The sequence below is a fragment of the Rhincodon typus genome, chromosome 3 (genome assembly GCF_021869965.1).
Source record: "Rhincodon typus isolate 14 chromosome 3, sRhiTyp1.1, whole genome shotgun sequence".
NCBI lineage: Eukaryota > Metazoa > Chordata > Chondrichthyes > Orectolobiformes > Rhincodontidae > Rhincodon > Rhincodon typus.
Window position 1 is genome coordinate 63,299,272 of NC_063334.1, and position 17,355 is coordinate 63,316,626.

Genomic DNA, 17,355 nt, shown 5'->3' on the forward strand with positions numbered 1-17,355 from the left:
TATGTGTCTATTTTCATATTGTCCAGAGCATACCAGTAAATGGTGGTACCAGTAAATTAAAAATTCTAGCTGCACAGTTCATAACAGCAATAGGAATCAAACTAAAACATATCTTAATACGTACTGTAACTTACAGAGATTCTCCGAGACCCCTCCATCTTTGACTATTTCACTGTAAACTATGAGGGAATAGTATTGCAAACTTTTAGCCAGTTCTTTTACAATCACTTCAGACCAACAGCACCAGAATTTTATGTAAGTAACATGATGCTTAAGGGGGATATTGAAGTTCCTGGTTTGTCAACTATTTGGGTTAGTGGAGTAATGAATAATGAAAATATTACTGTATTTGATTACAGGAATTAAAGGACATTAGTGAGGCCTCTTCTGGAATACTGTGTCCAATTGGGTCACCTGTTATAAGAAAGATATTATAAAGCTAGAGAGGGTTCAGAAAAGAGTTCCCAGAATGTTGCTGGGTTTGGAAGGTTTGAGTAATAAAGAAAGGCTGGATTGGCTGGGACTTTTTTCACTGGAGTGTAGGAGGTTGAGAGATAACCTAACTTATAAAATAATGAGAGGTATAGATAGAGTTAATGGCAGTTGTCTTTTCCCTAGGATGGGGTATTTCAAGACTAGGGGGCACATTTTAAGGTGAGAGGAGACAGATTTAAAAAAGATACTAGGGGCAATTTTTTTACACAGAGGGTGGTTCGCACGTGGGATGAACTTCCTGAGGAAATGCAGGTAAAATTACAATGTTTGAAAGACATTTAGATAGGTACACGAATAGGAAAGGTTTTGAGGAATATGGGCCAGGAGCAGCAGGTGGGACTAGTTTAGTTTGGGATTATGTTCGGCATGGACTGGTTGGACCGAGGGGTCTGTTTGTGGACTGTATGACTTTATTAATAGGTCTATAAGATTTTCCGAAAGAGTAGTAAACATGAGGATTGAGCAAACTCACTGAAGAAACAGATAAAGACGAGAAAATATAGAATGAGAAATATAAAGGTAGACCATAAATTTTTCTATTGAACTGCAGGCAAAAGCAGGATAAATGGTAGTAGGGAGAACAGAAATAGCAGAGACATGAAACACGTATTTGAGCCAGATTTTCAATTGCCAGTAGGGGCAGAGAAGGAATGAGTTCAAGCATGATATGGATACCACATTCCTGGATGCCAGTACTGAATCCCCTGACCATCGGAATGCAATTCAATGGGATGGTGATTTGGAAACTTCCATACCTTCAATGGAATACCTCTTAAGCTATTTACAGAGCCTTTAAAAAGACTTCATTAGACTAGTTTTGAATTTTCAATTGACAGGTAGGAGGAACATTTAGTCCCTAGTTGACGTTAGGATGAACCGATCATGCGCACAGTAGGGAGCTATCAGAGTTAAAGGAAACTCTAGACAATTTATTTAAAACTCGATGGGACAATTACGTTTAGTTGCTGAGCCTGCACTTCTGATTCTGAGATGCTTGGATTTCTTATGAGTTGAGATTGCGATCCTGTAAGGGGTGCAGGATGTTAACGCCAGAAAGAACAGCAGAACCTGGCAGTGGAAGGTCTGCTCCACCACACCCAATACTTCACCCTACATGGCCATGTGTTGGAACAGACACAGAACTCTACCTCGTTTCTGCAGCATTTCCCAGTTATTGTACATGTGCAACTGCAGCAGGATGAAGAGTGCATAATGCATGATTAGACTTCCCTCCCTCAGCTCCCACAATATATCTGGACAGAGCTGTTGCGTTGCTGAGTCATGCTCTCTTCTCATTTTCATCTAAAGTGTGAAGGTTATTGATATTTCTGATTTAACTTGCTCTTTTGGGTATGCAGCCCACTGAGTTCTTGCAGATGCTGCTTTGGACAGGGTTAGAGACTTGTCATCTGATGCTGCTCAACACTGACCTTCTAAGACCTTATAAGGTCATTGAAGAGTTTGTGGCACTAGAACACACATCCTCCCAGTGGCACTATTGCAGCTCACTTTTCCTCACTTCCAGCCACTCTCTTTGTGCTCCTGGGGTTGTATGTTCTGAATGGAGTTTGAAAGAAAATTTGTCTCCTCTTAATTACATCCATGGTGAGGACCTATCGCAATCTAGGTTTTCAGTAGTCTACAGCATTTGGGGATGTAATTGTTTTGATCATCCAAAATTCTCTACAGGCCAAGTCTTCTTCTTTTTGGAAGGTCAAAGGTTGGCTATACAACTGAAAAAGCATGTTGTGACCCTGTAGAAGTGCTGAGATGCTGACTCGTGTGGAGATTGCCTGGGAGCTCTAAAAGCTGTGGAAGCTCCATCGTTGCAGGCTATTTCAAGTGGACCTGTTCACTTGGTTAGAAAGAATAAAAAAGCAGAACATCACTAAAATCGATATCAGAATTGGGGTGGCACAGTGGCTCAGTGGTTAGTACTGCTGCCTCACAGTGCTAGAGACCTGAGTTCAATTCCAATCTTGGGTGACTGTCTGTTTGGAATTTGCATGTTATCCCCATATCTGTGTGAGTTTCTGCTGGGTGCTCCGGTTTCCTCCCACAGTCCAAAGATGTGCAGTTTAGGTGGATTGCCCATAGTGTCCAGGGATGTATAGGTTAGGTGCATTAGCAATGGGGAATGCAGGGTTATAGGGATGAGGAATGGGGATGGGTCTGGGTGGAATTCTCTTCGGAGGGTCGGTGTGGACTTGTTGGGCTGAATGGCCTGTTTTGACACTGTAGGGATTCTATAAATAAAAAAAGTTCCAAAGTGCAGAGGGATTTAGGTGTACTAATGCATGAGTCAGAAAATGTTAGGATGCAGCTACAGCAAGTAATCAAGAAGGCTAACAGGGTTTATCCTTCACAATCAGAGGAATTGAACCGACAAGTAAGAAGGTTATGCTTCAGTTACAAAAGGCATTAGTGAGACCACATCTCAAAGACTGTAGCAGTTTTGTTCTCCTTATTTGAGGAAAGATGTAAATGTATTGGACACAGTTCAGAGGAGGTTTATTAGATTGATACCTGGAATGAATGGGTTGTCTTATGAGGATGGTACAGGGTGGCATTGTTTCCACTGGAGTTTAGAAGAGTTAGAGGTGACTTGATTGAAGTTTTTAAGATCCCAAGTGGCCTTGACAGGTTGATTAAGCTGCAATTTGTTACAGACCTGTAAGTGCAGAACAGCCAGAGAAGACATCTCTGAAGACATCTCTCTTGCTCTCTCTGCCTTTTCTAAGTGTGAGTTAAAAAGCCAGAAAAATCTAGAAAACTTACAGGAAAACATTCTAATATCAGGAAAGACATAGGTCCACCAGGTCAACCATTGAAGTGAAAACCAATCTTTGCTTTACAAACAACAGCATATCATAATTGATTAAATCAAGGAAACCGTGAAAGATAATTTAATACACCCTTGTGATATGGACTTTTGGCCTTCTGAATTTTGCTGCCTGTCTATATTTTTGCAATAATAATATTTGCATCAAATTGTCTGTCTTTAGTCTGTTTTATTTGTGAATTAGTGCGTGGATTCTAAAGAGGTATAGTTTAATTTACATAGTAGCAGATTATCAATCCTTTATTTTCTCTGCCATTTGTTAAAGTTAAGTGTGTTATAATAATTTGAGTTATTTTCTGTTAATGACAAAACCTGAAGTGAATTGCTTTAGTCCTGCATAGCAGTCAGGCAAATTGATCATCTTCATTGTCTCGACAACGGGACATGATTATTGGTGCACTCTTCTGAGTTAAACCGCACCAGAGTGCATGTTCGAGGGGGAAATGCTTTACCTCTATTCCTAGATCATATATTCATATGCTAGACAATTTTAAAGACTCAAAACAATCCGAATGAAGACACTTCTCTACCATTCAGTTCTAAATGCTCTTACAACCTGCCTTTATATCCCTGTTTAGTCTTCTCTCATTTTCCATGTTCATAAAACTGTTGAAAACACAAAAAAATTGGCAGAAGAAAAGTTCAACCATATTCGTGTACCACATACAAGAATGCCATGTAGCTGGTAATTTTTTTAATTCTGTTTTTGAAACCATCACTCTATTTGTGGCTATGATGTTAACAACTACTTTTATGGTATATTTTATGGCACCTGCTTATTTCAAACAGCAACAGGAGTCACCTGAAATATCAGCCAGGGCATGTATTCAGTGGATGACCAATGCACTTTACAGGGGGAACCTGTGGAATTCATTGAGTACATGCAGATGCTTCAATACACAATGCATGCTGCAATAACAGGCCCAAGACCATTTTGTTGATGTTTATCCCATATCATTCCTTATGTAAAACTACACAAAAGGAATCATACCAGAGTGATCATCAGCTAGAAAACTCCAATTGACTGCACCTTCCCATACTCTACCAACCATATTCAAAAATATATCACACCTACATGGCAACCAATATGACTAATTTTCTACATCAGTGGAAGGTCACATGTACAGTTATTCCATCTGCTATAAAAACATTGTTTTTGGCCAACATGTCAGTAGTACTTATTAGTTAAGGCTATGCAGCAGATAGGGTTGCTTAGCTATTTATTTCTGCCCATCATTGCCTAATCTCCTGTCCTGTCAGTCACAGTAAAGCCTGCTAGTGGAAATTGAAACCATGGTTAAGCAGTGCAAAGTCACCTTGCAATAAAAATATACCAAAGGATATAGCAAAGTAATAAAAAGAATAGTTCACCTGTGCATTGACTTGATCAATAAGTGCCAGCAGGAATGTATACAGGTTACCAAGAAAAAGAGCAAACATTCGCCAAAGCTGCCACTTCAGTGCAATACGGGGATGATAATTTTCCAGACCAGCAATGGTTTCAAACAGTGGAGGAACAAACATTCCCAACAAAGCCATGACTATGTCAATCTGCAGGAAGAGCAATAGGTAAGAACAGCCACTGTCACTGTTCTGTCAACTTACTGACATGATATCTGCAAATGTAATTGGCATTGCAAAATCTATATTGAATTCAGCCAAATCAATAAATGTGAACCCTTCTGAATTGAATCATACATGAGAGAACAAATCATAGAACAATGTGAAATGATTATACAGAAGTTGCTTAAAAGACACCTGCCAGGAGTTCCTATTTTGGAGCTGAAGTGTAGCAGTAGGTCTCTTAAACGTTATTACATCAGCCAATACACAAGGTAAGGTTTCTGATCATTCACTCTTCAGCTCTGGTACTTAAGAATCCGTACCAAGGAACCTTGGTACCTAAGGTGGCACCATAAGTGGCGACTTGTAAATTTTTCACTGTACTCATGTGAGTACATGTGACAATAAAGCTAACTCAAATTCAAATTATTTTGTATGAAAACAATTTTTTTTGCTAAATTAAACAGCGAATCATGTGCAGCTGGCAAGCGTTCTTGCCTCTGCATGTACCTTTCAGGGTCAAAGGCTCTGGCACCATTTTTAAAGGTTACCCAGGCACTCCTTCACATGCTGTAAGCCAGGTCAGGCATTGGTTTTCCTTCCATATCCTCATTCCACAGAGATGTCTGCCAAGCCTCATAAGATGGCTTTGTATCTTAGTGATGGCTCTGCTCTAGGCTGTCTAGAACCTGATGGGCAGAAGAAGTCTTCCCATCACAACCAGGAATCCTGCTACCCAATCCGATCAGAAGTCAGTGCTACCTCTAGGTGGCATCAATGCACCAGGATTCGGTGCAGGAAGTGAATGAACGATCTCCTGCACCCCACAAAGTTAAATGTTATTATCATCACACTACAACCTTACCCTCAAAGGGCCATCTATCAGTGTCTGCTGCTACTGTACAGATTTGTCACATCAGCCTGCTAACCTCACCATCACATGACAAATGATGTGGTCTAAGGCTCACATCCACCTTAAATTGATAATGTTCGAGATTTCCTGGGTAGTGCATTTCCTATTCACTTACTGGGAGGGATTAGCACCGAGCAGGACTCCAAGCTCATCAAGTACTCCCATCACACTCAATCTTTCACTCATTTTGCAAGACACACTGGCACACAAGAAAGAAAGAGAAGGACCAGACTGTCTGATGGGTTCCTGATCTCTGTCTCCTTGGCACTTTTGAAGAAGGCGTGGTCCAGCTGGCAGATGAGGACCCTAACTGGTCCCATGCTGGTGGAGAGATCAGAATGGCAGAAGCTAGTGAGGAACACTGTGTTCTGATCTTCACAGAAGTACAGCCACTCTCACACACTCCTGTACATTGTGTTTGCGCATCTTCGTCAACTAATTCTCCCTCTATCGCAGGTATGAGCAGACAACAGACAGCAAAACGGACCAGGCTCCAGACATTGTCCAATGAAGCCGATGAAATCTCAGGGGAGCCATGAGTAAGGTGTTCATCTGCCCCCTTCACCAGCACAGAGACTGTCACCTTGGCAGATATTCTCACTAAATTAGACTCAGGGCACAGCCTGGTGAGCCCATCCCTGACATTTAGATTTAGATTTAGATTTTATTGTCATGTGTGCTCAAGTACACAAGTACAGGAGCACAATGAAAAGTGTATAATGTCACCACACACTGCACTATTTTAGGTACAAAGGTACCTAGGTACAAAAAACTTAGGTACAAATTAGTAAGAAAAACAGAGTAAAAAAGTTAAGCATTGCCATCATAGAATAAGTGGAAAAATAAAGAAGTAAGATAATAGTTAACATTAAAGTCTTTCTTAATTTAAACTAGAAAGTAAAGGAATGTGGCCATATTCCGATGGCCTAGTGGTATTATCACTGGCCTGTTAATCCAGAGACCCAGATAACATTCTGGGGACCCGGGTTCGAATCCCGCCACGGCAGATGATGGAACTTGAATTCAATAAACAAAAATCTGGAATTAAGAATCTAATGATGATCATGAATCCTTTGTCGATTGTCAGGAAAAACCCATCCGGTTCACTAATGTCCTTTAGGGAAGGTAACTGCCATCCTTACCTGGTCTGGCCTACATGTAAATCCAGACACACAGCAATGTGGTTGACTCTTAACTGCCCTCTGGGCAATTAGGGATGGACAATAAATGCTGCCTAGCCAGCGATACCCTCACCCCATGAATGAATAAAGAAAAAAAAATATCTGATGGAAGAAGAAGCAGTCAAGTTCTCTGACACTCGAAGACTGTTGGAAACCAGACACTTATTGAAGCCCATGTGGAAGATCTACCTCTGTACATAGCCATATGCTTCACATGTTCAACCTGCAGAGACAGGCAAGGCAAGATCAGACTGGGATGCTGCAGAGCATTATTAGACTGGAGCAAACATGGAGCATTCCATCCATCTTCTGCCTAATGTAGTGGTTCTGCCATGCAAGAACTCAGTCATGGAAAAGCTGGCAGTGGCTGTCTTGAAGACCCAGATCCAGCAGAACATTCTGCTGGTTAATGCTTGAACCTGCACTCCATTGCTACAGACCGGGCCGCTCAGCGTTAATGTCAAGGTGACAGGGGGATGAGGCACTTGGACGTCATTCCAGGTGTGCCTTCTTCTCAGGGAGACAACAAGCTCCAAAAACAAGAAGGAATGACAGACAGGCATCCCGGGAGTTTTACCTCAGGATACTATAGCAATACCCTACCCTTAGCTCCCCTCTAACAGTGATCCCATTACCTGGAGCAGATCAGGTTGAAGAGCGTATTCTTGCGTCAGTGAAAATACTTTTACAAGCCCAGCACCCTCTACGTTCCAAGGCTACTGAGGCCATAGCCTCCATATTCACCAGAGCATATCATTCACCAGATTCTCTCCACATCAGCTGTGAATATCAAGCTCAGAGCTGGATGTGCTGTTAGGCAAAGGAAGAATAAATCCCTTTGAGAGCCCCTCAGCGATACTGTTTCATTAATTCATAAAACATTACGTTTGTAAATATATTCATTTTCACTGTTCTAATGTTTGCTGTAGTCTAATTACCGCTCTAGACTCCAACTGACTTGTCTAATTTAAAAGCTAATGCAGCATCTTTCTGCACTCTAAAGAGATACAGTCCTTCTATCAGGACTCCTTGAAAGTCTCACTACATTAGCAATGTGTGTGCCCATACTCCCTCAGAGACACACACTTTGTCCTAGCAATTGAACAGCAGGATTTTAGGCCTGGAACAGCTATAGAGTGGGGCCCATTCAGGCACTTTATGAAAATCATACCAAGAGGTGACCACAACAGTGCAGGAATTAAAGGTTATTTTTCCAGTGACAGTCTCCAAAGTCAGGCTCAACATTCTCAGTATGAGGTAGGGAAAGCATACCCGAGAGGTAACTCTCAGCATTCCTTTGGTGAGGTATAGTGTGGAAATGTTAACATTTGTGCACCTCAGGATACTGGATGCTTATCACAAAGAATATGCTGCTATTGCATGTATGTTAAAACTGTATGATTTAAGTTTGTTGTGGAAAGTTTGACAACAACCGATTTTGAAATGGGGAGAGGCAGATTTTATTAAATAAGGCAGGTTCTGGGCAAAGTAGACTGGGAAGAGTTACTTCTGGGTAAATCTACAGCATAACAATTATGGGACGGCATTCAAAATTGAATTGGTGAGAGTATGGGCCCAATGCGTTCCTTTTAGGGTAAAGTGTATGAGCAACAAGCCAAGAGATATCTAGGATATCTAAGAATATTCAGACTCCTAGGAAGGAAAGAGAGGCTTCTAACAGGTAGAAAGGGTCCTTGGTAGAGTGAAGAAAGTGCCAGTGGCAACTTAAGAAAGCAATGAGGAGAGCAAAGAGGAGGCAAGAGAAAACAATGGTAAGATTTGGGAGAATCCCAAGATATTCTATAAGTACATCAATGGGAAGAGGAAAACCAGGAATAGAGTAGTACCTATTAAGGACCAAGGGTGTAAACTGCGTGTGGAGCTGGAGGACATTGGTAGAGTGTGAATGGAGCATTTCACATCTGCAACAAAAATGGAAATTACTGAAAAATCTCAGCAGGTCTAGCAGTATCTGTGAAGAGAAATCAGAGCTAACATTTTGGGTCTAGTGACCCAGTTTCTGTGAGTTTCTTGAGCAGTTCCCAGGATGTGCTCACTGATCGCCAATGTGAGTGCTCCCTGATCCCAGGACATGCTCCTTGATCAGCTTTCTCTTTAATAAGGAGGGGGCTCAGAGTATTGCAACCTTCCATGAGCCTCAGTTCATGGGAGGACCCACTGTGATACAGTTACAGTTCACTCAGAACCTACAGATCTCTGTGCTAGGCTTCCTGCCTCAAAATCATCACATCACAATCAGAAAGTGGAAGATGTGCCTCTCTGGCTTGTTGGGCCATAGCCCTGTTGTTTGGTGTCTGGGAGGGTCTCTCTTGATCATCAGAACATCCTCAGCATCAGCTTCCTCCTCCCACTCCTCCGTCTCATTCTGTGCCAAGATATCTCCTGTTGTCGAGTCAGGTTGTGAAGGGCTATGATGTGAGACACTCTGTCTGGGATGTGCTGCACTGCACTGCTTGACTGGTCATGATATCTGAATCTTCAGATGTTCTATGATCTGCGCCACAATGGCCCTCATGGAAACATGCACAACATTGTACCTCTCCTCAGCATCAGTCTGTCAATTTCTGTCAGGTTTCAGAGTTTGGGGAGGGTGGTCAGTGACCAACTATCTCCATATATGCTAAGGTAGTGCTGAAAGATGTTGTGAGTGTTTTAGAATATGGACATCATGATAGTTGCCTGGATATCGTGTGCAGGCCCACATTATCCTCCTGGTCACAGAGGATCTGTACATTCATGGAGCAGGAGACTTTCCCATTCCTGAAGACTGTTGAATACTGATAGGGTACTCTGATGGCCATAACAGATTTTATGCCATACCTGTGGAAATCCTGCAATAGCAGCAAACCCAACGGCTCTGCCTGCCTGACTCCCTGCATCCTGAGGAAATTAATGCTGCTCCAATATAGAAAATAGGAGTAGGGATAGATATTTAACTGTTCGAGTCTGCTCAACCATTCAATAGATCACGGTTGATTATCCAACACAGTACATTGTCACACTTGCTCTTTGATCCCTTTAGCCCTGAGAACTATAACTCTTTCTTCAAAACATTTAATGTTTTGAACTCAACTGCTTTTTGTGGCAGAGAATTCCACTGGCTCACCACTTTCTGGCTGAAGAAATTTCTTCTCAATTCAGTCCGAAATATCCTTGTATCCTTAGACTGTGACCCCTGGTTCTGGACTCCATGATCATCGGGAACATCTTTCCTATTTTACCCTACCTAGTCCTGACAGAATTTCATAGGCTTCTCTGAGGTGCCCTCTCATTCCTCTAAACACCAGTGAAGATAGTCCTAGCCAACGCAGTCTGTCTTCATACAGCAGTTCTGCTATCCCAAGATAGTTGGTCTCTGTCAATGGGGCAGCTTATAGATTGTATTTGCCACCCTTGCTGTATTGTTTACTTCATAGCTGAGAAATCATGAGTGGCAATCAGAGGAAAGTCTACTTTGGATCCATCAGTTCAAAAGACCATATGGAATGTGATTATGGATTATCTCTGATCTATTGGCCTGCTGGAATTGTAAGGACTGTGGGCAACTGAACGTGATTGTCCATCCACTAGGCTCTGGATTAAAAGGGGACACCGTCAACTGCTCACAATATGAAAATGTCACTGCACAATCCTTATGTATTTGTCTGCAGCCATTCTATTTTGAAGGAGTGTTGTACAATAACCCTGATACTCTTTCTGCTTGCTCATTGAGCACAACGGTCTTCTGAACATCCCGTGCCACACCTCATTCTGCATCTTTCTCATTGGCTTGCATCCATGTGGTCCTGCCAGCCCTTACTTCACCCCTCCCTGGTGCATCAACAAGTACAGTTACCATTAAAACCCCATACCTCTGTTGGAGACCCTCAACACCAAGGTTCATAGGATCATCAGAACCACATAAATTGTGAGCACATTCTTTGCTTTTCTGTATGCAACACCATATTAGATTAGATTTGTGAATAATCTTCTCTATAGTTAAGTATAATAAAGAAGGCCAAAACTTGAACACTAGCAGGAAATGCATATCGTCAAAGCTGATTAACTTTGTAAATAAAAACTGGAAATTTCCATATTCCACTGTGCAAATAGAAATTCAAATAAGTATTGTATCCTTAATAAATAACAATTGAACTTCTTGAAAAGAGAATAAATATGTGGTTTTTTATTCATCCTTGCACTTCATAATCATAGTTTGCCACTTACTTCATTTTTCTGGTACCATGTTAACTCTTCCAATGTTGAATACGTCTGGGACTTTTTCACAACATAAAATATGAGATAGCCACTTCCAGCAAGACAACAAAATATAAGAAAATTAGCTAAAACAATAAGAAATCTCCTCAGGTGAATATTTTCATCTTTTTGGTTTTCTTCTTCATCCACAATAGATTCCTGATAAAATAACATATATTAAAAATAAGGCAACTGCTTTTTAGCAGATATAACTGTATGAGCTATTTTTTTCTGAAGTAATATTTAGATTTCCTTCCAAAATCATTACTTCTTTCAGTTCGAAGGACATAGCAGCAGATGCATGGGAACAATACTGGAAAGTTGCTCTCCAAACCACACACAATCCTGATTTGAAACCATAACACCATCCCTCCTCTGTCATTTGTTCAAAAATTTGAAACTCCCTTCTAATAGTACTGTAGATATACCTATACCACATGGACTGAAGGATCATGCTTTCATTGTTCAAGAGAATGGAAGGGAAGCTGTGGCATCAAATGAGACTTCATTGTCAAAGAGAGAGGAGCCGCACCACAACTCCCTTCTTAAGTAAAGTTAGCAATGTGTAATAAATGGACAAGGTGGGCATTGATGACAGAGTTACTATGACCTAGAGACAGTGTTTAGTTGGGAAAGAGCTAAGGATAGGCAAACTGTGTGGCCAGGTGGTTAAACAGAACTAACATGAGAGATAGTAGGAACTGCAGATGCTGGAAAATCTAAGATAACAAGGTATGGAGCTGGATGAACACAGCAGGCCAAGCAGCATTATAGGAGCAGGAAGGCTGACATTTCAGGCCTAGACCCTTCATCAGAAATGGGGGAGGGGAAGGGTGTTCTGAAATAAATAGGGAGAGAGGGGGAGGCGGATAGAAGATGGATAGAGGAGAATATAGGTGGAGAGGAAACAGACAGGTCAAAGAGCCTCTTTATCACTTCAGCAATGGCAGATTATAAAGACGGTAGTTTTCAACAAACATTCAACACATGAGTCAGGCTGACTAATCAACTGAGGCACAACTAAGCAAAAATATTACATCAATCCCAAGTTTATGACTTCATTGTGCCAAAGTTCTTCTTTTAAATTCTTTGTGCAGTTGCTACTTTATACTGTTGCAAACATCAGTTGTCAAAATGAATTAATATTCCCCGTGCACCACCTACCACATACCACTATCATTCCCACACTGAAACTGGATAGGAACGCTATCTTACCCTCACTTCCTCAGTCTAAATATCCCTCAACTCAGTAATCCTGCTCAGATTGAATACAGCACTTTGACTTTATGACTCTCTGCCGGCATGATCACAGGTCAACTAGTATAAATATAGAATGATAGGTTTCTCATGGCATCATCAAGTCCTCAGACAGTTGTCTTTCCCAATTGCTCCTTGGCGGCGGCTGCTCCAAGTTTTACTGTGTCCCTCAGAAGCCGGACCTTGGAATGTGCCAGTCTGCAACACTCAATTGGGATCAACTCCTTGTTCTGGAAGACCACCAATGTTCGGGCAGACCAAAGAGCATCTTAAACCAAGTTGATGGCCTTCCAGGCCTGGTTGATGTTTGTCTCAGCGTGCAACCCATGGAACAGGCCATAGAGTCCAGTGAAAATATATTGGTAGAAATTAGAAATAAGGAAGGAAAGAACAGTTTGATGGAGTTGTACTATAGGACCCCTCAGTAGTAAAAGAGAAATTGAGAAACAAATATGTAGGGAGATCTCAGATATATGCAAGCATAATAAGGTCATAATATTGGGGGATTTTAATTTTCCAAACATTGACAGGGGCTACCATAATGTTAAAGGTTTGGATGGTGAAGAATTGTCAAATGTGTTCAAGAAAATTTTCTTTATCAATACGTGGATGCTCCTACCAGAGAAGGACTGAAAGTAGATCTTCTTTTGGGCAATAAAGCAGGGCAAGTAACTTAAGTAAAATTGGGGGAACACTTTGGGGCTAGCAATCTTATTTCTACTAGTTTCAAAATGGCCATGAAAAAGGACAAGCCTTCCATAAAAGTTAGTTTTTAACTGGAGTAAGGCAAATTTTAATGGTATGAGACAGAAACTTTCAAAAGTTGATTGGAGTAGACTCTTCACAGGTAAAAGGACGTCTGACAACTGGGAGGCACTCAAGAGTGTGATGATGTGAGTTCAGAGGCATCTTGTTCCTGTTGGGGTGAATGGTAAGGTTGGTAAGATTAAGGAACAATGGATGAATAAAGATATTGTGGTTCTAATCAAGAATAAGACAGAATCTTATTTTAGATATAGACGACCTGGTTCAATTGAATTTATTAATCAATAGCACACTTTATATTGATTAATAAATTCAATTGAACCAGGTCGTCTATATCTAAAATAAGATTCTGTCTTATTCTTGAGGAAGTTACTGGGGCGGGGGGTGCAATTAATGGTGGAGCAGTGGGCGTTGTTTATTTGGATTTTGGTGGGGCTTTTGACGGGGTTCCGTACGGTAGACTGATTGGTGGCGTTGGGTCACATGGGATTTGGGGTGGGCAATTGGATGCATGATTGGCTCCAGGAGACAGAGGGTAACAGTGGAGGTTTGTTTTTCAGGCTGGGGGCATGTGGCCAATGGTGTTCTATGGGGATCGGTTCTGGTTCCTCTCTTATTTGTCATTTATATGGATAACTTAGATGGGAATGTAAGGGCACAGTTGGTGGGTTTGTGGACGACAGCAGGATTGGTGGCGTGGTGGGCAGTGAGGAGGGTTTTCTAGGATTGCAAGGAATCTTGATCAGGTGGACCAATTGGCTGAGGAATGGTGGATGGAGTTCGGTCTGGATGGGTGCAAAGTGTTGCATTTTGGTGCGGTGAACAGGGGTAGGGCTTATATGATTGATGGTAGAGCTTTGGGTGGTGTTGTGGAGAGGTGGGACCTAGGGGTGCAGGTACATAATTCTTGAAAATTTATGTCGCATGTGGACAGGGTGGATGGGGGCATTTGGCACATTTGCCTTTGTTGCTCAGTTCTTTGAGTTTAGGAGTTGGGACATTATGTTAGTTGTGCAGGACGTTTGTGGGGGCCTCTTTTGGAGTATTGTGTCTAGTTCTGGTCGCTCAGTTATAGGAAGGCCTTTTTTCACTGGCATGTTCACTAGGAGGTTGAGGCGCGACCTGATAGAGGTTTGTAAAACAATGAAAGGTATAGATAGAGTTGATGGTAATCGTCTTTTACCTAAAGATGAGGAATTTCAAGACCTGGGGCATAATTTATAAGGTGAGAGGAGAGAGATTTTAAAAAAGACAGCAGAGGCAAATTTTTTACACAGAGGGTGGTTCACGTGTGGAATAAACTTCCCAAGGAAGTGGTGGATGCGGATAGAATTACAACATTTAAAAGACATTTGGATGGATACATGAGTAGGAAAGATTTGGAGGATTTGGGCCAGGAGAAGGCAGGTGGGACTAGTTTTATTTAGGATATCTAGTCGGCATGGATGATTTGGACCGAAGGGTCTGTTTCTGTGCTGTATACCTCTATTACTGATCTCCATTGACATTACCACTTTTGCCAAGCTCCCTATTATCAATATCATGGGTATCACCATTATGCAGGAACTGAAATGGACCAGCCATGTTAATATCGTGGCTACAAGATCAGGGCAAAGACTAGCTTCACTACAGTAAGTGATTCACCCTTAAGCATCTAAAAGCCTTTACACTGTTTATGCAGTTGCCAGGCAGTGATGTTCAAGCCATTTTCTTGGATAGTTACAACACCAAAGAAGTGAATACTTTCCACAAACAGAAGCCTGTTTAACCACCAGCTCTTTTACTGGAATCAATATCTCATATTCTCCACTACCAGCTGTAACAGCCTATGTACAGGATGCAATACTGTAACCCACCAAGGTTACTTTCACAGAACCTTCATACTCTGTACTCTCTACTACTGAGATGGACAACAGCACCAATGTTGAACTGTCTCCTTCTAGTCACACACCATCATGAATTAGATATGTACTGCCATTTCTGCCTGACTGCTGAGTCAATATCACAGAATTCCTACCTCACACCATTATGTGAGCAGCATTGATATAAGGCTGCAGTAGTTCAAGGAGAAAGGCCATCTCTGAAAAGGCAAAGATTTCCTCAAATTCCAGGTGAGCAGAAGAAGGGATTTACTCAAGTTGATATGATTTTCACATTTAAACTCTTACTAAAAAGTCATCGTCATTACAAATAATAATGATTTAATTTGCCACAGTTTTAAACTTACCTTAAAGCTAGTTGTAATGGATGCAAACTTGTTATCAGCTGTTTCAGGATTTCCAATTAGGTAATCCCAACTTGTAAACATTTTCCAACTAAAATTGAACTCTCCATCATCTCCATCAATTCCACTTTCTCTTGCATTTCTTGCCATTCTGCACAGAACCAAAATTGTCAAGTGAACAGGAATTACTTTATCAAGTATTTTGTACATATACACATGTATTTGAAATTTGCACCTACTGAATGAAGTTCAGATAATAGTGGAAAATATCTTAAACTTTGTGGCTTATGTAACAAAGCTCTCAATTAAAACTCTTCATTAATTATTTTCTCTGGAATAACTGATTTGGCCTATTCCTTGGTGGATTTGATAACATCTGTGCAAGAATTCAAACATGCCTTCCAAATTTATTCAATACTTACGTTCTAATCACAACCATGAGACTATATCCAAAGGATCCCACACCAACCATAAAATAAGACAAGGGTAACCTGTACTTGAAAACGCCAATCATACGTTCATTATTGTAATATCCATAGAAAAGAGCTGAGTACTTTATATATCCCTGAAAAATACAAAAGCATTTATGTTTTAATAATCGTGCTATACATATATTTTAAACTTTAATGTTCAGACTTGATCTTATTGCATATAATCCATTCAAACTGGTGCAGGATATTTTATTATCCATCCACATGTTAATAATAAAATAATATTTCATTTATGGATGCCATAATAGTATACTTCATGCCATAATTTTAAGTAATTAGGAAATAATAATTTACCTAGAATATCATCGTATAGTCAGATAGTGTCAGCATATTTTAGCAAAATGGAAATCATGTTTGACAAATTTGAGAATATATCCAAGTTTTCCTAAGATACAAAATAAAGTTCCAATGTCAGCCATGAGATCAATTCAACAAGGCAATAAAAGAAGATTGACAAGTAAATGGAAACCACAATAGTAGTATAAACAAAGGGTAAATTTGCCATGGTCTTACCAGACCATAGGGCTGCTCCCTCATTAGAGAGAAATGACTGGTGGTAGTTTAACCTGAGGGTCACTGTGCCTCAGGCAAGGGGAAATGTTGAGAAAGTCCTTCATGATAACCTCAGCCAGTGCAGGAATTGAACACACGCTGTTGGCATCACACTGCATCACCAAGCAACATCTGAGCTAAGTGACATCCATAGAGTATAAATAAAAAAGAGTAGGAAGTACTTTGAGAAAGTGTGAAATATTTAAATGCTAATGGTCAAAGAGACCTATGCACCTTCATACAAGAAACTCAGAAATTTAGCATACTGGTATAAAGATGATTGACAAAAGGGTGGAAGTGGAAGGAGAAGACATTCAAGGGGGTTAGACTTTATTTAAAAGATAACTTCTTAAGTACTGTGTGCACTTTCAATTTACAGATTTAAAGCATGCAATTGCCTTGGAGGTGGTACAACAAACAATGAAGAAATTGTTTCCTTGATGGAAGAGTTGTTTTTTGATAAAAGGCTCAGTAAATTATGGCAAAAAATCTCCAAAGATTACAAAGGATGAGAGACCATTTCACTGAAGCAGTTCTGAAGAGGTTTGACAGGAAGGTACTGAGAAGTTGAATCCAATGGCGAAGGAACTAGAGCAGAGGAGTGGAGACACATAGCCTCAAGATAAGGACTTAATTAATTTAGAACTGAAATGAGGAGAAATTTTGTCACTCTAAGCATTGTAAATATTTGAAATTTTCTAATCCAGAGAATTTTGGATGTTCAATTAACGAGTGTATTCAAGAAGAAAATAGATAAAGAGACAAGAAAGATGGGATTGGACAGGAAAGTGGAGTCAAAACAAAAGATGAGCCAT

The 17,355-nt window shown here is 40.6% G+C and overlaps 1 protein-coding gene across 1 annotated transcript in view; it reads right to left on the reverse strand.

The window, feature by feature from the left end:
* LOC109927357 (transmembrane channel-like protein 2-B) overlaps positions 1-17,355 on the reverse strand; it is a 56,040-nt gene that overhangs the window by 35,946 nt on the left and 2,739 nt on the right. Inside the window, exons 2-5 of the mRNA XM_048593527.1 lie at positions 15,920-16,062; positions 15,501-15,648; positions 11,222-11,410; positions 4,709-4,888 (exon numbers count right to left, since the gene is read on the reverse strand). Coding sequence (XP_048449484.1) covers positions 4,709-4,888; positions 11,222-11,410; positions 15,501-15,648; positions 15,920-16,062 — 660 coding nt within the window. The remainder of the gene's footprint in view (positions 1-4,708; positions 4,889-11,221; positions 11,411-15,500; positions 15,649-15,919; positions 16,063-17,355) is intronic.